The 23728-nt window shown below is 41.8% G+C and overlaps 1 protein-coding gene across 6 annotated transcripts in view; it reads left to right on the plus strand.

The window, feature by feature from the left end:
• Positions 1 to 23728, plus strand: part of MAP7 (microtubule associated protein 7) — a 297916-nt gene that overhangs the window by 209989 nt on the left and 64199 nt on the right. For 3 of the 6 annotated variants that reach the window (XM_029596499.1, XM_029596493.1, XM_029596494.1), the window contains exon 8: positions 442 to 599. In XM_029596499.1, coding sequence (XP_029452359.1) covers positions 442 to 599 — 158 coding nt within the window. The remainder of the gene's footprint in view (positions 1 to 441; positions 600 to 23728) is intronic. The other 3 variants (XM_029596495.1, XM_029596497.1, XM_029596496.1) reach the window with 3 other exon arrangements.

The following is a 23728-nucleotide window of genomic DNA, read 5'->3' on the forward strand; positions in this document are numbered from 1 at the left end:
TTCTTTGGGGCTTTCTGTCTTCATTTCCAGTAGAATGTAGAGAATCTCCACAACTTGACTGTTTGTTTGATAATCTTTAAATCCCTAATTACATACTCTCTGTCTCTTCTTTATAGCTAGTCAATCTCCATTTATTGGTGGTGTGACTCAAAGCTTTTCCAAAACCATCATTAATTATAAAATGGCAAATATAATACAGCAACTACTGTGAACAGATATTTCAAAATGCCAAATATTTTTAATGCAAAAATTACCAAAATAGTCTTTAAACAAAACTTAGGTATTTGGTCTAAGTGAAACATCAAATGATGGTTCTGGTTTAAGCCATTTGCTTTGGGTTTTAACTTCTTCTTTCTTTTTTTCTTTCTCTTGCCTCCCTGCTACCTGCTGTTGGAATTTCTTTGTCCACTTGTCCAACACTATTCTGTTAAAACATCCTAGTTATCCCCATTTGTCCTCGTTCAGCATCTTGCAGCCCCATCAGCCCTCAGTCCTACAAGACAGTGAACTATAGAAGTGCAGAGCGACCAAAACTCTCAGTCATGGCACCAGAAGCTGTTGGGCGTAGAAGAACTACACATTCACCTCTGGTTAGTAGTGTAAGTATAGTAAAAGCGGTCTATAATTTCTTTCTTTAGAACTATCAAATGAATAAAAAATAAAATGCTATAACTTGTTCACCTAGGACTGGAGCTATTATGGTCCCCTTTCTCATACATTCCGCTGCTTGGTTGTGTCTTCAGTTTTTTTCACTTTAGCAATTTTTTCCTTGTTCAATGATGTACTTTTTAAAATTTACTCTCTTCTTCAGATACCAGTTTTTAAACTGATTTACTAGCCTAAAGACTTATCGAGGGCTAATATTTCTCTGCAACAGAGCCAAATATATGGATGACACAACTTCATTTATTTATTTATTTATTTAACATTTTTATATACCGAGGTTCTAGAGACAAAATCACTAAGCACTTCGGTTTACATATAACTATTGAAATGACTGACTTGAGTCTTACAGGGAACAGGAAATACAGAACTTGGATATACATTTAAACTCAAAATGACATAGAACCTTTAAATAACAGAAATAGTAAATGAATGGTAATAAAACATGTAACAGGCGATTGTATGAGAAAAGAGCAAAATGAGATATTATCTGTGGTTGTTTGGCAATGAAAAACATGAAAATTTGCATCCAGTGGTTAGGAAGGATTAAGATCGAATTAGGCGTAGGCTAAGGAGAAGATCCAAGTCTTTTCATCTCACACTGACACCGAGGACCATTCTAGGAAACCTTACTAGGCATGAACAGTAGTTTTCTATGCAGCACTGGACCTGTAATATGTTTTTACTTCGTTGTCAGAAGAGAATATTCCCAGACTACCCCACAGCCAATTGTTGCCTTAGGCCTTTTTTAAACAAATGTTCACTGTTTTGGTTTTTAGGAGATTTTTAAGCTAAGTTCCTCTTTTATAGTAGATAACATGACAGGGTAACGTAATAGATGATGGCAGAAAAAGATCAGTTGGCCCAGTTATTCCTGTTCACTTTGCTAAGGATATATCACAGCTGCTAGCTGTAGAGTGTGACTGCTTTATAAGCTATCACTCTCGGGTGTGCAAACCGTGCAATTGCACAGGGCGACACGTCCGGGGGGGGTGTCAGGAGCAGGTAGAGGTCCATGCTAACGTCAGTGGACCCAATTCCCACCAGCAGTGGAAGCAGCAGGAGGCCCATGCGGACCCTGGTGGACTCCATCCCACTGGCGGTAAAGAAGCCCGTCCTGCAGCTCCTCCTCGGGTGCTGGCCCCACAGTAATTCGCGATGCTAGCAATTCCTGTATTCACGAGATGAGAATACAGGAAATGCTAGCACCGCGAGTGTTGAATTACCACAGGCCAGCATGCAGGAAGAGTTGCAGAACGGTTGCTGTCCCCAATGAAGACGGTACAGGCTGGCAGCAGAGCAGAGGAGGAATGACCCAAGGACCTTGACTGCCTGGTCTGTGCGTATGTGTGTGTGTGTGAATGGGAGTCTGCCTGGGATGGATGGGTGTGTGTGTGTGTGAATGGGAGGCTGCCTGGGATGGATGGGGGGGGTGTGAATGGAAGGCTGCCTGGGATGGAAAGGGGGTGTGTGAATGGGAGGCTGCCTGGGATGGGTGTGTATGTGTGTTTGTGTGAATGGGAGGCTGCCTGGGATGGATGGATGTGTGAATGGGAGCCTTCCTGGGATGGGTGGGTATATGAAAGGGAGCATGCATGGGTTGCGTGTATGTGTGTGTGAATGGGAGCCTGCCTGTGATGGGTGTAGTGTGTGTGCACATGCAAGCATGGGAGCCTGCCTGGGATGGGGTGTGTTTGTGTGTGTGTGTGTGTGAGAGAGTAGAACTCTGAGTTGTGTATGTGAGAGAGAACATGGGCTGCAGGTGGATCCCAACCTGCCAGCAGCTGAAATGAAGCGAACAGTCCATGGCTGCTGGCAGATCGCAATCGAAGAAGATCTGGAGATGCCTGGGGATTTGTCTGAAAGAGAGCATATATGTGTGTATGAGCTTGTGTGTGTGTGTGTGTGTGTGTGTATAGTGCGAGTGGGATATATATATATATAAAAGAGAGGAGAAAGTTTGTGCATCCCACTCGCACTATACACACACATACACACACACACACATATATATATATATATATATATATATATATATAAGAAAGAGAGGAGAAAGTTTGTGCATCCCACTCGCACTATCCACGACAATCTCAGGGTGACTGGAAATCAAAAGTTCCCAGGAATGGATAGCATGAATTTTAAAATCATTTTTAGTTTTATTTTTCAGGTGTTATTTAATGTGTCTGCTGTTTTGAAATATTTTATTGGTATTTGGGACATTAAAAAAAAATTGTATGTGAGTTTTTAATTATTCAATCTTTTATTTGTCATCTGTTTTTGGAATGTTATTAGTATGTTCTTACTATAATGATTATGTATTTTATTTCTTGATTTATTGTTTGATGTTTGAGGAATGGTGATGGTTCTGATTTTTTATTGCTGTACTGCATAGAGTGTGTGGCTTCTTGTGGTGTTTTAGGGCTTTCAGAGGATCAAGCCCATACACAACACACGTTACAATAGGCCTAATACCATATGTGTTCTAAGTGTGTGTTTGCAGGAATTTCAGGTTAGCATCACAGCAGTGCATGTAAATATAATTTGAGTGATATTTTTACTTCAGAATATGATACTTTGATATTTTCATGTAAAATGTTGTTATAAATGCATAACTCTTAACTGTGTGTGGGGGGTGGGGCATTGTGCATGGCTGTAAGATTCACAGGGGGTGTCAGTTTTTAAAGTTTGTATCACTGGAGGTATTTTTTATTTTTTTGTGAGCCCGGGACAGACAATGAATGAACGGGTATTTGGGGGGGGGGGGGGGGGGGGTGAGTACAGTCATTGTTCACACAGGGTACCAAAAACAGGTGTGTCGGCACACACTAGTGTGTCGCAAAGTCACAGGAGGTGTGACAGCAGAGGACTGATCTTTCCTCATCAGTCTGGGCAGGAGTTGGCTGATTTCTCTTTTATTGGGTGTGACAGGAAGCTGCTCTTGCTTCCTTCTCTTCCTGGCCAGTGGGAGGTTGTTCCTTCCTCCTTCACCCAGATCAGAGCGAGATATCACCAACTCCTGTTTGTATGGGCCCTGCAGGACAGCAACTTGATCTTCCTCTGCCTGACCTGGCAGTGAGGCTGCTGATGCTCTCTTCACCCCATGGGGCCTGGATGTGAAAGCAGGAGAATAAGGGAGAAAGGTGCGTGCTCTGTAGATACGCTGCTGCTGTCTCCTCATCTTCCTCTCCTCAATGCTTCTTGCCCTCATCTGCTGTTGATAAAAAGGGAGGGAGACTCTGGATTGGACTGAAGTCTTTTCTATTGGCAGAGGGCCAGGGGGAGGGGAAAATGTACTGGGCAGGAAGGCAGGGGTAGACAGGAGTTCAAGAGTCTTCTGGGCAGGAAGGCATGGGGAGTCAGGGATGGGGAAAGGGGGTTAGTGTTGCTGGATAGGGAGAGGGGAAGGAAGGATGGGTTGGGGGCTGCTAGGCAGGGAAGAGAGGTGGAGGTGTGGGGCTGCTGGGTTGTGGGAGAGGGGAATGGGGATGCTGAGCAGGAAGGCATAGGAAAGAGGTGGTCAGAGGTATTCTGGGTAGGGAAGGGGAGAGGGAAGGGCAGAAAACGTTGAGGGAGCACAGGGAAGAGGATGTCGGGTGGGGGGGTGTCGGGAATGTTGGACAGGGATATGAGCATGTGAAGGGATGATTGAGTAGTTGGGAGAAGTGAGAGGTGATGGGGACATGGAGGGGAGTGACGGGTACAAGGGCCATACTATGTCAGTTTTGAGAATATGCTTTTCTTCTCTCTTTGATCTTTGCTTAGTGAAGGAGGAAATATATCTGTTTCTAGTTCTTCAGTTTTGCACTGCATGCACATTTGTAATTTGTGGTCTTTTATTCTATATTTGGTGTAGGCAGGTCTGTCTGTGTTCTGTGTGTGTGTGACTGAGATGAGGTACTTTAGTAGAGGTTTGTATCAGCCTTATTTGTTGTATTTTCTCAATATTATATTGCACTGGAGGTGAACTGCTGTCTTTTCATGGGTGGGGCTATTGCTGTTTCATTTCTTGGAGTTAGTGCTGCTGAGGTATGGCAGGTTTGATAGATGTGTACAGAGTGGGGTTTGTTTGTATTATTTTACAGTGTGCCTGGTAGCAGAGGGAGTTTGTGATACTGTTGTTAAGATGAGAGCAGAATCAGAATATCTTTTTTGTATGGTGAGTTGTACAGGGAAATGTCATAGCTTTGCTCTGCACCCATTGTTAGGAAGCGGGGGACTCCTGTGGATGCAGAGCAGATGCTTATATTTAGTCCCATGATGGTCGTGTTCAGTGTGTCATGCATGTGAGCATCATCTCTCAGGTGTGTCCTGATAGAAAAAGGTTAAGAACCACTGATCTAAAGAGTTACCAATGCTACCATGGCTCTTCCCTGAATATCCAACCTCCTAGGTCCTAGTGGTCTTTCCATACAGTAGCCTGCTGCTACCAGCCTGCTGCACTGACCTGCATGATCTCCGGGGAGTTGTAGTTTTATTTACATAACTTCTGCTTTTAACAGTCATAAACATATAGCACATTATATTCTTTGCCATCTTGATACACTGGTCCAGATGAGTGCGTGTATTCCCCCTACCAGTAGATGGAGATAGAGGACATAATTTTTGCTGTGATGTCATCAATGGCACGTTGGAGAAGGATAAGGTCATTGCAGAAAGACTAAATGAATTCTTTGCTTCCGTGTTTACTAATGAGGATGTTGGGGAGATACCAGTTCCGGAGATGGTTTTCAGGGGTGATGAGTCAGACGAACTGAACCAAATCACTGTGAACCTGGAAGATGTAGTAGGCCAGATTGACAAACTAAAGAGTAGCAAATCACCTGGACAAGATAGTATGCATTCTAGGATAATGAAGGAACTCTGAAATGAAATTTCTGATCTATTAGTTAAATTTTGTAAGCTATCATTAAAATCATCCATTGTACCTGAAGACTGGAGGGTGGCCAATATAACCCCCAATATTTAAAAAGGGCTCCAGGGGCGATCCGGGTAACTATAGACCAGTGAGCCTGACTTCAGTGCCAGCAAAAATAGTGGAAACTATTCTCAAGATCAAAATTGTAGAGCATATAGAAAGACATGGTTTAATGGAACACAGTGAACATGGATTTACCCAAGGGAAGTTTTGCCTAACAAATCTGATTCATTTTTTTTGAAGGGGTTAATAAACAAGTGGATAAAGGTGAACCGATAGATATAGTTTATTTGAATTTTCAGAAGGCATTTGACAAAGTCCCTCATGAGAGGCTTCTAAGAAAAATAAAAAGTCATGAGATAGGAGGCGATGTCCTTTCGTGGATTACAAACTGGTTAAAAGATAGGAAACAGAGAGTAGGATTAAATGGTCAATTTTCTCAGTGGAAAAGGGTAAACAGTGGAGTGCCTCAGGGATCTGTACTTGGACCGGTGCTTTTTAATATATATATAGAATATATATATAAATGATCTGGAAAGGAATACGACGAGTGAGGTCATCAAATTTTCGGATGATACAAAATTATTCAGAGTAGTTAACACAAGCAGATTGTGATACATTACAGGAGGACCTTGCAAGACTGCGAGATTGGGCATCCAAATGGCAGATGAAATTTAATGTGGAAACGTGCAAGGTGTTGCATATAGGGAAACATAACCCTTGCTGTAGTTACACGATGTTAGGTTCCATATTAGGAGCTACCACCCAGGAAAAAGATCTAGGCATCATAGTGGATAATACTTTAAAATCGTCGGTTCAGTTTACTGCAGCAGTCAAAAATGCAAACAGATTGTTAGGAATTATTAGGAAGGGAATGGTTAATAAAACGGATTTTGTCATAATGCCTCTGTATCGCTCCATGGTGAACCACACCTTGAATACTTTGTACAGTTCTGGTCACCGTATCTCAAAAAAGATATAGTTGCGATGGAGAAGGTACAGAGAAGGGCAACCAAAATGATAAAGGGGAAGGAACAGTTCCCCTATGAGGAAAGACTGAAGAGGTTAGGGCTGTTCAGCTTGGAGAAGAGAAGGCTGAGGGGGGGATATGATAGAGTTATTTAAGATCATGAGAGGTCTTGAACAAGTAGATGTGAATCGATTATTTACACTTTCAAATAATAGAAGGACTAGGGGGCATTGTATGAAGTTAGCAAGTAGCACATTTAAGACTAATCGGAGAAATTTCTTTTTCACTCAACGCACAATTAAACTCTCAAATTTGTGCAGTTAGTATAGCTGTGTTTAAAAAAGGATTGGATAAGTTCTTGGAAGAGAAGTCCATTACTTGCTATTAATTAAGTTGACTTAGATAATAACCACCACTATTGCTAGCAACGGTAACATGGGATAGACTTAGTTTTTGGGTACTTTCCAGGTTCTTATGGCCTGGATTGGCCACTGTTGGAAACAGGATGCTGGGCTTGATGGACCCTTGGTCTGACCCAGTATGGCATGTTCTTATGTTCTTAATGCTGATAATAAGCAGTGGCTATTTCCTAAGTCAGCTTGACTAATAGTTTATGGACTTCTCTTCCAGGAACTTGTCCAAACCATTTTAAACCCAGATAAACTAATTTCCTTAACCACATCCTCTGACAATGAATTCCAGAGCTTAGTTATGCATTGAGTGAAAAAAAAATGTCTTCAGCTTGTTTTAAATGTGCTTGTTGCTAAATTCATGGTATGCCCCCTAATCCTTCTATTATCTGAAAGAATAAACAACTGATTTACATTAACCCGTCTAGTTATGTCATGATTTTATAGACCTCTATCATAACCCCCCTCAGCGGTCTCTTCTTCAAGCTGAACAGCCCTAACCTCTTTAGCCTTTCCTCGTGGAGCTGTTTCATCCACTTTATCATTTTGGTTTCCCTTCTCTGTACCTTCTTCCGGGCATCAATATCTTTTATGATATTAAGCAACCAGATTTAAACACAGTACTCAAGGTGTGGTCTCAGCATGGAGCAATACAGAGGCATTATGACATTCTCCATTTTATTCACCATTTCCTTCCTAAGGACACCAAAAATTGTTTGCTTTTTTAACATCCGCAGCACACTGAGCTGACGATTTCAATGGATTCACTATGATGCCTAGATCTTTTTCCTTCACGGTAATTCCTAACATGAAACCTAACATCCTGTGACTACAGTATGGCTAATTTTTCCCTATATGCATCACCTTGGACTTGTCCACATTAAATTTAATCTGCCATTTGGACTCCCAATCTTCCAGTCTCGCAAGGTCCTTCTGCAATTTATCACTATCTGCCTGTGTGTTAACTACTCTGAATAATTTTGTGTCATCTGCAAATTTAATCACTTCACTTGTCACCCTCCTTTCCAGAGCATTTATAAATATATTAAAAAGTACCAGTCTAAGTACAGATCCCTGAGGCACTCCACTGTTTAACTCTCTGCACTGAGAAAACTGACCATTTAAACCTATTCTCTGTTTCCTGTCTTTTAACCAGTTTGCAATCCACCATAGTATATTGCTTCCTATCCCATGATTTTTAATTTTCTCAGAAGCCTATTTGGGATTTTGTCAAATGCCTTCTGGAAATCCAAATGCAACACATCTACTGGCTCAGCTTTATCCACATGTTTATTAATCCCTTCAAAAAAAGTAGGAGATTTGTGAGGCAAGACTTCTCTTGGGTAAATCCATGCTGTCTATCTATGTGTTCTGTGATTTTGTTTTTTAGAATAGTTTCTACAAATTTTCCCAGCACTGATCTAAGGCTCAATGGTCTATAGTTTACTGATTAGCCCTGGAGTATTTTTTAAATATCAGGATTACCAGTCTTCAGGTATAATAGACAATTTTAAAGATAGGCTACAAATTTCTAGTAATAGCTCTGAAATTTTAATTGATTTATTTCATGATATTCATTACGGATATCCTGAAATCCTGACTGGCTGGGGGTTTCTCCAGGACAGATTTGGGAACCACTGCTCTAAACAGTGGTCTTAAGTGTCTCAATGCTTTTAACAAGCTCAACCCTTTACAGCTTTTTCAAATGCTGCAGGTTGTTGACTTAGTTGCAGTGATTGCTCGCAAAACAATCATCCTGGTAGAGGGCAGCACTTTGCTCAATGATCTCTTGTTGCTTGTTGTCTAAATCCAAATCCCCTTTTCCCCCTGCTGTTGAACCTGAGAGCGGTGTTGCAATTGCAGCAAAAGCATCAAAGGCTTATTGGTTAAGGATGGTAACAGCCACACCAGCAAGTTATCCCCATACACCCTTTTCTTCATTATGACAAGAGAGGTAATCAAATTTGCAGATGATACAAAATTATTCAGAGTAGTTAAATCACAAGCTGATTGTGATAAATTACAGGAAGACCTTGTGAGACTGGAAAATTGGGCATCCAAATGGCAGATGAAATTTAATGTGGATAAGTGCAAGGTGATGCATATAGGGAAAAATAATCCATGCTATAGTTACACAATATTAGGTTCCATATTAGGAGCTACCACCCAAGAAAGAGATCTAGGTGTCATAGCATATTGAAATTGTCGGTTCAGTGTGCTGCGGCAGTCAAAAAAGCAAACAGAATGTTGGTATTTATTAGAAAGGGAATGGTGAATAAAACGGAAAATGTCATAATGCCTCTATATCGCTCCATGGTGAGACCGCACCTTGAATACTGTGTACAATTCTGGTTGCCGCATCTCAAAAAAGATATAGTTGCGATGGAGAAGGTACAGAGAAGGGCAACCAAAATGATAAACGGGATGGAACAGCTCCACTATGAGGAAAGACTAAAGAGGTTAGGACTGTTCAGCTTGGAGAAGAGATGACTGAGGGGGGTTATGATAGAGATGTTTAAAATCATGAGAGGTCTAGAACAGGTCTAGAATCAGTTATTTACTCTTTTGGATAATAGAAGGACTAGGGGGCATTCCATGAAGTTAGCATGTGGCACATTTAAAACTAAACGGAGAAAGTTCTTTTTCACTCAGCGCACAATTAAACTCTGGAATTTGTTGCCAGTGGATGTAGTTAGTGCAATTAATGTAGCTGGGTTTAAAAAAGGATTGGATAAGTTCTTAGAGGAGAAGTCCATTACCTGCTATTAATTACGTTGACTTAGAAAATAGCCACTGCTATTACTAGTATCAGTAGTATGGGATAGACTTAGTTTTTGGGTACTTGCCAGGTTTTATGGTCTGGATTGGCCACTTTAGGAAACAGGATGCTGGGCTTGATGGAACTTTGGTCTGACCCAGTATGGCATGTTCTTATGTATTCTGTAGCCCAGAAGTGGGCAATTCTGGTTGTTGAGAGCCATAAATCAGTTGGGTTTTCAGGATATCCCTAATGGTTATGCATGAAATAAACTTGCATACAACTGAGGCAGAGTGCTTGCAAATCTCTCTCATGCATATTCGTTAGGGATTTCTTGAAAACCCAACTGGTTTGTGGCCCTCGAGGACCAGAATTGCCCACCCCTGCTCTAGCCTTTAGAGATCCACAGTGTTTATCCCATGCCCCTTTGAATTCTTTGAGTGTTTTCGTCTTCACCACCTCCTCCAGAAGGGCATTCCAGGCATTCACCACCCTCTCCATGTAGAAATATTCCCTGACATTGGTTCTGAGTTATCCCCCCCTGGATTTTTTAATTTTGTGACCCCCCCCCCCCCCCCTAGTTTTATTGTTTCCTTTCTAAAAGAAAAGGTGTGAAGTTCATGCAGCATTAAAACCTTTCAGGTACCTGAAGGTCTGTATCATATCGCCCCTGCACTACCTCTCTTCCAGGTTATACATATTCAGATCCTTCACATTCTCCTCATAAGTCTTCCGATACTGACCCCACACCATTTTGGGTCACCCTTCTCTGGACCAGCTCCATCTTCTCTCTAACCTTTTTAAGATACAGGCTCCAGAATTGAACACAGTACTTGAGGAGGTCTCACTAAGGTCTGTACAAGGGCATTATCCCCTCCTTTTTCTTACTGGTTATTCCTCTCTCTATGCAGCCCAGCATTCTTCTGGCTTTAGCCCAAGATCCCTCACTTGGTCCATGCACATCAGTCTTTCATCTCCCATCACATGCAGCTCTTTTGGATTATTGCATCCCAGATGTATGACTCTGCACTTGTTGGCACTGACTCTCAGCTACCAAATCTTACACCACTCTTCAAGCTTTATTTAAATCACTTTTCATTCTCTACTCCTTCAGGCGTGTCCACTGTGTTGCAGATATCAGTATCATCCACAAATAGACAAACTTTACCTTCTATCCTTTCTGCAGTGTCGTTTACAAAGATATTGAACAGAACTGGTTCTGATACCGATCCCTGTGGCACTCCACTTAATACAGTTCTCTCTTCAGAGTAGATTCCACTTACCATTACATGCTGTCTCCTATCAGTCAACCAGTTTGTAATCCACACCACCACCTTGGCGCTCACCCCCAAGCTTCTCATTTTATTCCAAGCCTCTTATGCAGGTCTGTATCAAAAGCTTTGCTGAAATCCAAGGAAATCACATCGAGTGCTCTTCCTCGATCCAATTCTCTAGTGCACAAACCTTCCACAATTTTATAAGGAGCCAGTTACCCCATAACCTTTGTTGTGTGCATGTAAATGGCTTTGAGAATTGTCACATAATAAGCAATAATGCAGACACAAATTATTTTGAAACCTAAAATATTTAAAAAATGAAACAGTAAGACACTGGAAAGCTATGAATATAAATGCATGTAATCTGGGAAATAAAATCCCAGATCTGCATGCCCTAAATTGGATATAGTTGCCTTTATAGAGACATGGTTCAGTGAGTCTCAAAATTGGGATATGGCCATAGCAAGATATAACCTGTTAAGGTAGGACAGAAGGGACAGAAAAGGGGGAGACGTTGCTCTTTATGTAAAAAAAAAAAAAAAAAAAATCCAAATAACTGAAATGCAAAGGGAGTGGGATATGGAAGAAATGCTATGGGCTATCCTAAAACAAGAAGATGGTGCTTCCATTTAGCCTGGAGTGCTATATAGGCCTCCAACACAAACAGAAGAACTGGACAACGATCTGAGCGATGACATCCAAAAAATGGGAAAGGAGGATTTTAATCTTTACACATTGATTGAGGTATCCCAACTTCAGAATCTGCAAGACGTAGCAAGATAGTGGATGCCCTTCAAGAGGCTTTGCTCAAACAATTGTGATGAATCCTACAATGGGTTGAGTGATACTTAAACCTAGTACTCACAAGTAGGGATAATGTTTCTATTGACGGGTAGGTGCTCACCTGAGCACTAGTGATCATCAGACCATATGGATCAATATAGCAACCAAGAGGGAGAGAGGTCATATGAAAATCTAGGTTTTGGACTTCAAAAATACAGACTTTAGTAAAATGAGGATGTATCTTGTTTTTGGTTTTTGGTTACTGTTCTTGGTTCAGTTCCCCAATTCGATGTAAACCGATCTGATATGGTCTCTACCATGAAGGTCGGTATAGAAAAGTGTTAAATAAATCTTGAGGAAGAGCTAGAAGAATGGGAAAAAATGGGTGAAGTGGAAAAACAGTGGACCAAATTAAAAGTGGCTATTACAAAGGCAACAACATTTTATGGAAGAAAAGTAAACAAAAGTAAGTGGAAAAATAATCTGATCTGGTGCTCAAAGGAGGTGGCTGAAAAAATAAATAAAGGCAAAAATAATAGTGTTCAAGATATACAAAACGTCAAGCAGAAGAAAGGATCACCAAAGAGCTGGAGAGGTGTCTTGGGGAGGAGTCAAGATGGCAGCATGAGTTGATACTACTTCGTTTTGACTCTGGATTTCCTTTCTTTTGTTTAATCTTATTTCTATGCTTTTAAAGAGCGAGGGCTGAGTGTGGGTTTTCCCTTCAGACCCCTCTCCCCCAATGAAGCAATTTACTATCAAGGAGTGCATTTCCTCCAACCCTGATATGGTCTTGGCTCTTACCCCTATTGCCAAGGTGGGCAGAGGAGATCCTTCTTCAGCCAGGGAAGAGGCATCATTGAGCCCTGGTGAGCGTGCTTGAGACCTTGCCATTGTCTCTGGCATGCAACATGATGAGATCATCAGGAGTGCCTTGGTGGAGGAAGGCATTGGTGTTGGACGTTCAGCCACAGTAGGAGAATGCCACGAGGAAGAAGCTCAGGATTTGGGTTTTTGGAGCGTGCAGTATCCCAGCCTGATCATCTACTGGGAGCAGAATCTCTTGCTGCAGGGAACGATTTTGGATGTTCTGCAGCAGTTTGTGAGTCAACTAGGGTTCAGAGTTTTTCTCTTCCCCCCAAACCAGCTGTCGTGACTCTTGAAGTGCTGTGGAACTTAATTGCCAGTCTTGCTTCTCCCTTCTCTGAATGCTATACTAAAGTGGACTCCCTGTCCTTGGTGTTGGAGTCCTTGGCTCAAAATCATCACAGAATATCAATTGAACATTCAGGAAAAATCAGTTGATTAGAAAGTGCTTTTCAAAGAGTTGTGGCTGCTAAAGCCACTATGATTCAAGAATACAGCTTTCTTACTAGCAGAATAGAAATGTCGGAGAATCGTTCAAGATCTCTTAATCTGTGTTTAACTCATTTCCCAAAATTTATGGGCGAAATATCCCAATGGACTCTTAAGAAGCATTTTGTGGATGTATTACATCTCTCTTTAGAGTCAATTCCTGTCATCAATAAGTTGTACTTTCTTCCTTTTAGGAAAAACCCTAGCCATCGTGAGGCCTTTCAGACATCTTTGGATTTGTCGAACCTGGCTCAGCTTTTGGAATCCACTTCTGTTGAAATAATTGAAAGAGCAACAATGTTAGTTTCTTTTTTTTAGTGTTCATGATGTTTTCTATATCATGAAAAGTTACTTTAAAAATCATTCAGAGGACTTTTTGGGTCAACCGGTCAGGATTTATCCTGACCAGGCAAGAGTTACGCAAGGAAGATGTAGGGATTTTTTGGTTCTGCACCCAGAGGTTCAGGTTATGGGGGTCTCTTTCTTACTTAGATACCCCTGCAAATGTATCATCAAATATAGGAATTAATGTTTTCTTTGTTCCTGAACAGCTCAGAATGTTCATTGATATGAGGAATCTGGCAGTTTCTCCAGCGCCTTTATCAGTGGGATAGCTACCCAACCAGGGCTGTCTGACCCAGAAAAGGGCCGGAGCCTGGAGTAGCAATGCCATTGCGGGATCCCATCACTGTGACGGCAAAGAGGAGGACCAGAGCAGCAAGGCCGTCATGGGATCCCATCTCCCAACGGAGAAGAGGAGGGCCGGAGCAGGAAGGCCCTAGCGGCGAAGAAGAGGATCGGAGCTACAATGCCATCACAGGATCCCATCCCCACAACAACGAAGAGGAGGGCCAGAGCAGGCAGGCCAAGGCGGGAAACCATCTACGCAGCAGCAAAGAGGAGAGCGTCTTTGTGTGTGAGAATGGGAGTTGGAGGGGGTTGAGAGACTGAGAGCTTGTTGTGGTAGAGCAAGTGAGAGTTTGTGTGTGTGTGTATGTTAGAGCATGTGAGAATGGGAGCTTGTGTTTGTAGAGAATGTGAGAGTGAGACATTGTGTGTGGGGGGGGGAGAGTATATGAGAGTGAAAGCTTGTGTTTGTGGTAGACTATGTGAGAGTGAGAACATGTGTGAGTGTGTGTGTGTGTGAGGGAGGGAAGGAAGAAGACAGTAGGAGAAGAAAAAGAATGAGAAGAGAGATCCTAAAAAGGAATTAAGAAATGATGAACAAGGGAAAAGTGGGAAAACAGAGACTGGGAACAACTAATTAGAAAAATACAACGATCAGACAACAAAGGTTAAAAAAAAAAAAAAAAAATTGAGATTTTAACAATTGGAATATGCCATCTTTAGAAATGTGCGTTTCTAATATTTTTGATTTTTGCTCTTTCTTCAGTATTTCACTGTTCAGAGTCTAGTTTATCAGGCTTTCTATTTTGGTTTTGTCTGCAACTTTCTGTTTCTAATTTGTAGACTGTTATTTCTATATTAGGTAATGGTCATTTTATGTTTTGCCTATGTGTCACATAAATGCAGTATTTCTGCTAGGGTGTAGTTTCTCTGTAATAGTCCAGCTTGTTTGGTTACTCCAGTAGGTAATGTCTTAATGTTCTAGGGTTTGGTGTAGTATTTGCATTACTGCTTTTTCATAAGGTTACTGTTAGTTGAGTCCTAAGAGTCAATGCTGTGACTGTATGGCAAGGTTCTAGATGTCTCTTTTTTTGTAGGAGTTTGTTACTTCACAAAAGGGTAGATTTTCAAAGGGTTGCGCGCGTAAGATACGCACGCAACCCCTGAAAACCTCCCCCTGCGCACACCGAGCCTATCTTGCATAGGCTCGGCGGCGTGCGAAAGTCCCGGGGCTTGAAAAAATGGGCGTTCCGGGGTGGAGCCGTGGGTGGGGTGCCGGCCTGGGGGCGTTCTGGGGGCGGGACCGAGGCCTCCAGAACAGCCACCGGGCCCGGGGATGGAGAGCCAGTGCGCGCAAATTACGCCTGCCCGGAGTGGCCTTGGAGGGGAACGGAGGCAAGCTGCTCGGCTTGGCGCGCGCAAGTTGCACAATTGTGCACCCCCTTGTGCGCGCTGACCCTGGATTTTATAACATGCGTGCGGCAGCGCGCGCATGTTATAAAATCGGGCGTAGATTTGTCCATGCCGGATTGCACGAACAAATCTACGCCCGCGCGCATGTTATAAAATCTGGCCCAAAATGTTTAGCAGTGGAGGGATATTTTTTGCTGAGGTGACAACAGAATTTGAATATTTTTTTTTTCATGTTGGCTGTAATGTGATTTGTCCTAGCTCTACTTTATACCTGTTCCTGATGATTAATGCTATTTTATTGTAGTTATGCTGATTTCTGGCTTTCTGCAAAGAGGATTCATGAAAGAATATATTGATTTTTGTTTTATTTCATGATTGATTGGATGATTGTTTGCTATTTACATGATATACTTGTGCATTTATAAACTGCAATAAATAGATTATAAATTAACACAGATTAATAAGGAATTTTTCATGCTGGGAGTGCTTGAAATAATTGTTTTAAAGTTTTAATAAAATGTTTTAAAGTTTCATGCATGATGCATAATGGCTGTTGCAAACTACTTAGAAAGCCATTGCAGGGTGCAGTATATGGCATTATTTTTCAATAAGAATGCAACCAGTAGGTCTCAGACCTGCATGCCTACAGGCCACCCATGTTAACCTTGTGCCCATCCAAAAAATCAGTTCTGGCTATGCCACTGGTCTTCATAAGTCAAGATTAGACTGTCCTATCTAAAAGTAGGTTGGGGATTCGTGCTATTCCTTTTCCTTGTTGTAGTTTCCTCTTTTTTTCTTCTCCTAATTTCTTTTCCTCTTTTCCCCTCATTAGTTGGAAGGTTTATATTTAGAGAGTAATATTGTAATTTTATTATTCACTTTTTGTGAATTTTCTTTCTGTTTGTGTTTTTCTTGTGTTAAATATCTCTGAAGTTTCTATGCAAAGCTTGTTCTTTTTATTATTTTGGCAAATTATAAATATAAAAAAAAAAGATTTGACAGAACACGTTTCAGATATATCAGAGATAGAATGAGAACAAGAGGTGACATTGTAAGATTGAAAGGAGACAAGGAGCAATGTGTAGAGAAAGATGAAGAAATAGCAGAAATATTAAACAAATACTTAAGTTCAGTGTTAACTAAAGAAGACCATGGTGGAATACTATTACTGATTGGCAAGAGCATGAATGGGGGTTGGGTAGATGCTACGTAAGTTACAGAAGTATGGGAAAAACTAGGAAAACTGAAAATGGACAAGGTCATGGGGCCAGACGAGGTACATCCTAGGATACTAAGGAACATAAGAGATGTGCTGGCGCAACCACTTAAAGACTTGTTCAAGTAGATCCCTGGAAATGGGAATGGTGCCGCAAATTTTGAAGAAGAGCAGTGGTGCTCCTGCTGCAAATAGGCTGCAGCAGAAAAGAAACTGGAAACTACAGGCCTGTTAACCTTATCTTGGTGATGGAAAAATTGAAGGAGACTCTGCTAAAGGAAAGTATAGTGCATGAGATAAAATTGCATATCATAAAGACCCTGTATATGCAAATTTATCTCATGCATATTAATTTTGGATATCCTGTTTTTCTGCAAAATCGAAGCTGGAACCCGAAACCACCCCAACCCTTCAATTTTACTTTCTTACAACCCCCCCCCCCACCATCCCAATCCCTCCCCAAGATGTACTAAAAATCCTGGTGGTCCAGCGGGGTCCCGCGAGCGATCTCTCCCTCCACGCCGTCGGGCCTGCTACGAATCAAAATGGCGCCGATGGCCCTTTGCCCTTACGATGTCACAGGGGCTACCGGTGCCATTGGTAAGCCCCTGTCACATGGTAGGAGCAATGGATGGCCAGCGCCATTTTGTGCTCCTACCATGTGACAGGGGCCGACTAATGACGACCAATGGCACCGGTAGCCCCTGTGACGACCAATGGCACCGGTAGCCCCTGTGACAATAGTAAGGGCAAAGGCTATCGGCACCATTTTGAATACTGGCAGCCGACAGCCCGAGTGCAGGAGATTGCTCTGGACCTCTGCTGGACCACCAGGGACTTTTGGCAAGTCTTGGGGGGGACTCCTGACCTCCCCAAGACTTGCCAAAAGTCCCTGGTCTGGAGCAATCTCCTGCACTCGGGCCGTCGGCTGCCAGTATTCAAAATGGCGCCGATAGCCTTTGCCCTTACTATTGTCACAGGGGCTGCTGGTGCCATTGGTCATCACAGGGGCTACCGGTGCCATTAGTCGGCCCCTGTCACATGGTAGGAGCCGACTACCATGATTCGTAGCAGGCTCAACGGCACGGAGGGAGAGATCGCTCGCGGGACCCCGCTGGACCACCAGGGTTTTTAGTAAGTCTTGGGGAGGGATCGGGATGGTGGGGGGTTGTAAGAAAGTAAAATTGAAGGGTTGGGGTGGGGTTTTTTTTTTTTTAAATAAATGTGCCCCTACCCCCCGCACTAACCTGAAAAACAAATTTTCTCTAAAGCTCGGGGAAAATCCGTTTCATGGTTCAGGTCCCCCGAACCACTACGAATTAGGCAATTTTGTTGAAACTGCCTAATTCGTGATAAACGAATGCACATCTCTAGTGTTAAGTGGTATGTCTCAAGGATGAGTTTTGGGACTGGTTTTACTCAATATCTTTGTGAGTGACATTACAGAGGAGTTAGAAGAAAAAGTTTGTCTTTTTGCAGATGATACTAAGATCTGCAACAGAATGGACACACCTTGAAGGAGTAGAGAGAATGAAAGTTGGAAGAGTGGTCGAAGGTTTGGCAGCTGGGATTCAATGACTAAAAGTGCAGAGTCAGGCATCTGGACTGCATTATTCCAAAAAATCTGTATGCGAATGAGGGTGAAATACTAATGTGCATGGACCAGGAGAAGAGCCTTAGTGTGATTGTGTCTGGAGATCTGAAGGTATTGAAACAGTGTTACAGGGTGATGGCTAAAGCCAGAGACATGCTGGGCTGCATAGATAGAGGAATAACAAGCAGGGAAAAAGAGGTGTTAATGCCCTTGTACAGATCTTTGGTGAGGCGTCACCTAGAGTACTGGGTTCAGTTCTGGAGACACTATCTCCAAAAGGATAGAGAGAATTTAGAGGCAGTCTAGAGAAGGGCATCCAAAATGGTGTTGGGTCTGTATCAGAATACCTATGGGGAGAGACTGAAGGATCTAAATATGTATACCCTGAAGGAGAGAAAGTGCAGGGGAGATATGATACAGAACTTCAGATACTTGAAAGGAGTTAATGATGCACAAACTTCAGACCTTTTGGAGAGGAAACTGTAGAACTAAGGGGTCATGATATAAAGCTCCAGGGTGGTCAACTGAGAACCAACATCAGAAAATATTTCTTCACATAGATGGTGGTTGATGCTTGGAACACCTTCCCAGAAAAGGTGGCGAAGATGAGAGCAGCATTGGAATTCAAGAGGGCATGGGATAAACGCTGTGGGGTAAATTTTTTAAAATCCCGGTGTGTGCCAAAGCTGGGAGATACGCACAGATTTTAAAAGGCGCCCACGTACACGCGTATCTCCTAGTTCGCGAACAAAATTTTTTTCCCAACAAAGGGGCGTGTTCTGAGCGGGACATAGGGGTTCCAGGATTTATAAATACAGCTAGCGCATAAATACTTGCATGCACAAGCACGCGCCAGTGTCCCCTGCCACATAACTTTACTTCTGCTATGGATAGTTTGTAAGTCCTAAAACAAAAAAAAAACTAGGCTATATACACCCATAGCACCTTCCCCCCAATACTGCTTTAATTGTTCATGCTTGTTTTGTTATCTGTTCTCTCAATAAAAAAATTACTTTATAAAAAAAAAAAAAACTAGACTAGTCAACGGGGTTTTAAAGGTAGGGCTAACAGGGAAAATGGGAGGCTAACTAAGTAGGGGGATTAGGAAGTCCTATCCTTTACGTGGGTGAATTGGGAACGAACTGGGGAAACTGATAATTGCATCAGCGAATGTATCTACTATTTTCTGTGGATCCTTAGAGGCTAGGAATGAAGAACTAAGGTAAACTCTATTAACTTTAGGTATAAAATTTCTGCATGGGTTAAAATGCATGGAGTGGCAGTTACTACCCTTAACAGAATGCACTAGGGTATCTGCACAGCACAGCAGTTACTACCATAAGCAACTTGCTGGGCAGACTGGATGGACTATTGGTCTTGATCTGCCATCAGTTACTATGTTGCTACCCAGTCAGTGTTTTTTCAGTAATCCACAAAAGATTTAATCGCAGTAATCAGTTTGTGACATAATAAAAGTATGAAGTATAGTTGCAAACATTGATTTCTCCAGAAGGGAGCCCTACTTTGACATGGCCAAAATTTGGGCCTCAATTGAGAGGCTGGAGTTCACTACAATCCCTAAATTACAAACTTGCAGGTTAATGGGGAGAATTTCTCCATCCAGGAAGGAGTACCCCATCACATCTGGGATCTTAGACCTACTCAGCCATAACACTTATAGATTTTTTGGAGGCTGTATGTAGTTTGACTATGACCAGTGAGCCCTTTCCCTAGACAGATATTCAACATGGTAAAATCATTAGCAGAATTTTAAATGAAGGAGGTATAAATCTGCACTTGATCAGCATAACAGTGGAAAGAGCCTATAGTTGTGAATAAGGGCTCTCAAGGGTATCACATAAATGTTGAACAAAAGTGGGGTGAATATTAATCCCTGTGCGACCTCATGTCAAAAGCCATTCAAAGGAACTCCTATCTTCTAAGACCATCTTTTGTGTCTGTCCTTGGAAATATGTTTATTTGGTTACAATCTTAATGCCTCCCAAGCCCCAGGCTATCTAGAAAGGCGGTCCCCAAATTTGGTTATTGAGGGCTGCAACTCAATCAGGTTTTCAGAATGTCTACAATGAATATAATTGATCTGTTTGCATGGACTATCTCCATTGTATGCACATGCAACTCAAGCATATTCGTTGTGGATATGCTGAACCATTAGACTTGTTTGCGGCATTCAAGGACTGGAGTTGCCTATTCATGTTCTAGCTCCTACTGGAAATCATCAAGCAACAATATCAGAAGAGTTTTAAATTGAAAAACCCACTCTAAAACTAGACTGATAAGAATCCATGTGGTGATGGATATCCAAAAAATCCTAGAGCTGAGCAGCACTCATGCACACAATTATTTTTTTCAAAAGAGAATAGCTGAGAGGCAAAAGAGGTTAGGGCTCTTCAGCCTGGAGAAGAAACGGCTGAGGGGAGATATGATAGAGGTCTATAAAATGAGTGGAATGGAATGGGTAAACATGAATCAGTTGTTTACTCTTTCAAAAAGTAGGGAACATGCAATGAAGTTGCTAGATAATACAATTAAGGCAAATTGGACAAAAACCTTTTACTCAGCATATAATTAAACTCTGGAATTCATTTCTGGAGGATATGGTAAAATCTGCCAGTGTAGCTGGATTTAAAAAAGGTTTGGACAAGTTCATGGCAGAAAAATCAGTCCATAAACCATTATTAAGGTGGATTTAGGAAAATCCATTGAATATCCCTGGGTTAAACAGCAAGGAATCTCTCAACCTTTTGGGATCCTGCCAATACTTGTGACCTGGATTGGCCACTGTTGGAAACAAGATAGATCTTTGGTCTTATCTTATGAAAATGGGCCAGTAACTTTCCACTACAGAGGGATCCAGAAAAGGCTTTTTAAATATAGGCTGGCTCATAGCTTTCTTTAGATCCAAGGAGGCATATAATCCTTCAGAGAGTGACTTAATAATGATGCCGATATTCAGTGCCATTTGTCCAGCTAAGTTCGGACTTAGCCGGACAAATGGTAGGAATTGAAAATTCTGTCATGCTAACCAGCCCTGAGATAGCCAGATAATAGATATTGTTAAGGCTTCTAAGGAAGGGTTACTACAACCCCTTGAAATTGAGATAGTTGCTAGTAGAGTGTGTAGATAAGTTTGAAGTTATTACTTTAGTTTATAAATTACTGATTAGTGATGGTTCTAGCTAATTAATTGATTTGCTTAAGAAGTATGTACCAGAGTGAGCTTTGTAGTCTGCATACAATCACCTTTTAATTGTTCCTTCTGTTAAAAATGCCTGTCTATGCAATATCATAGACATGGATACTCTATCATTGGACCAATACTGTGGAATTATTTGCTCAATGATCTTCGGGAACTTCAGAATTACAATTTATTTAGAAAAAAGCTTAAGGCAGTGTATAATCAAGAAGCTTTTTCTTAAATTTGTGTAAAACAATTTTTATTGAACAAACAGAATAAACAACCACAACGCCATGGGGTTTACATTATGTCACCCCTGGCATCCTATCTATACATTGTTGTGAGATGTTCAAATATTAATATCTTTTCTCCCAGTTCTTCCCCCTCCTTCCACCCGCAAAATGTGTAATATATAACCAAAAGGTGTCCATGAAGAGTCTATATCATAACTAGGTCCCTTTTCTTTCTTAAATTTTAAAAGGATGGTACTTGGGTGCATGGTTACTAGTGGCCACATATATTTTTGCTTTGATTTTATTACTGTATATATGTATTTGTGAGGTGTGCTTTAATTGTTGTATTATGTGTCATATTTCTTGCAATCCACTTTGAATGAAACATTTCATTATAGGTAGAATATAAGAATTTTAAAATAAATATTTGGCTACTAGCTGGTTAGGAAAGTTAACTGGATAAACTTACCTATCTAATCCCTAATTTAGCTGGGGTATTCAATGCCACTGAATATACCTGGATATCTTGAAAGTTAGTCAAATAAATTTATCTATTTGACTTCAGGTCTGCTCTTTAGCTGTCCTAATGTTTTCTAGCTATGTTAACTGATAATGCTAAAAGCTCTGCCCCAGAATGCCCCTTCACAGCCTGCGTTACTGGATAATATTTAGCCACATAACACAATGGACAGGGATCCATCACCATTTATATGAGATGGGGGTGGGTAAACTTTATTATGATGGGCACATTTGTGTATCTCGCTACCTGCAGGGGCTGGGAATGGCATCCCTCTCAAAGCTGCAGTTAGAATGAACAGGGGGTATCCCCTTGGAGATCTTTTGGCAGGGCCCCCTTAAAGCTCTCTCGTGCTCATATACTCTTGCTCACACATGCTCTCTCCCTCTATCTCTCATTCACTCTCACTTATTCTACCATTTCTGAGAACCTCCATTACTTTTCGATTGCCACTAGGTTCAACTCCACCGGTGCCCCAGGGCCTCCCCTTCGCTTCAGTGTTACGATTGGTGGCTCATAAGATGTCCCTGTGTCTCACTCAACCCTCAACACCTCCTGAGGCTTCCCTCAGCCAGGGCACCACTTGAAACTTCGAAAGTCACTCCTCATGGCTCACACAGGCCCACACGCATGCTTGACCTCACTGATCTTAAAGGGCTCATAGCAGGAAGGCAGTCTTTGTGCCCTATGATAACATCACTGGCATTCCCTCCCCCCCCCCCCCCCCCCCAATACACACACACATACACATTTAAGGCTCCTTCAGAGACGCATCAGACACATCAGCGATGGGTCTTCTGCCTGAAGCAGTGCATGCTGCTCCTGCATTCCTGATTGTCCCTGCGTTCCTGGTTCCTGATTGCTCCTGCGTTCCTGGCTCCTTTTCCTGTGTTTGTCATCCAACCTTGCCTTGCCCTGCCCAGCCTGTCTTGTCCAACTTTGCCCTGCCCAGCTGTCTCGTCTAATGTCTCATGTGTCTTCGTCCACCCTTGGCCTAATTTCCTGATACTGACCTCTTGCTTTGGACTTGACCACAATTGCCTGCCACCTGAATCTGATCTCTTGCTTTGGACCTGACTATGCTTGCTTGCCACCTGCCCCTATCCTTGGCCTGGTCAGGGATCTCCAGCTTGTTGCCTGGCATGACCTTGGACCCTTGCTCTGTGTACTGTCTAGGGACCCACCTAAGTCCTGCCTGCCACCAGAACACAAGGACCTAACCTGCGGGGGAAATAGTTGGTATAGGTGAAGCTCCAGTCTGTCCCCACTTCAGGGCGTGTTCGCCTGCTGTCGGCGTAGGCCTCGTGGCTTCACCTACAAGGCCAAATAATGTTAAAATACAAAATATCAGCAAACCTAGATTTAAATGTACATGGGGTTTAAAAAAAGAAGTGTCCAATAGCAATATTACATATTCTGTTTGAGAAAAGGTAGACAAATATACTATTTGGGGAAAGTTTTAGAAATATTTGCAGGAATCTAGATGACTTCTTTTGATGATTAGATATCAGAATATTTCTTATTAGCCCTTCCAAATCTTGCCGCTTGTTCTCTCGTCATTTGTGTTATCTTGATTTTTTTCATATTGTTATCCTTATAAAGCCTGTGTGATATTTATCTTTCTGCAGTGCGTATCACCTGTTGCATAAAACGTTTTTTAAAAAAAGGGTTCTCTGTTCTGTAAGGTTAGTTTATGAGACTTTATATATAGCATACATGAAATATAATTTAATATTTATTTAAAAAATGATATCCTGTTCGATCAATTCTCAGCAACTAACAAAAGAAGCATACATA

This window comes from Rhinatrema bivittatum, chromosome 3 (assembly GCF_901001135.1).
Source record: "Rhinatrema bivittatum chromosome 3, aRhiBiv1.1, whole genome shotgun sequence".
Taxonomy (NCBI): Eukaryota; Metazoa; Chordata; class Amphibia; order Gymnophiona; family Rhinatrematidae; genus Rhinatrema; species Rhinatrema bivittatum.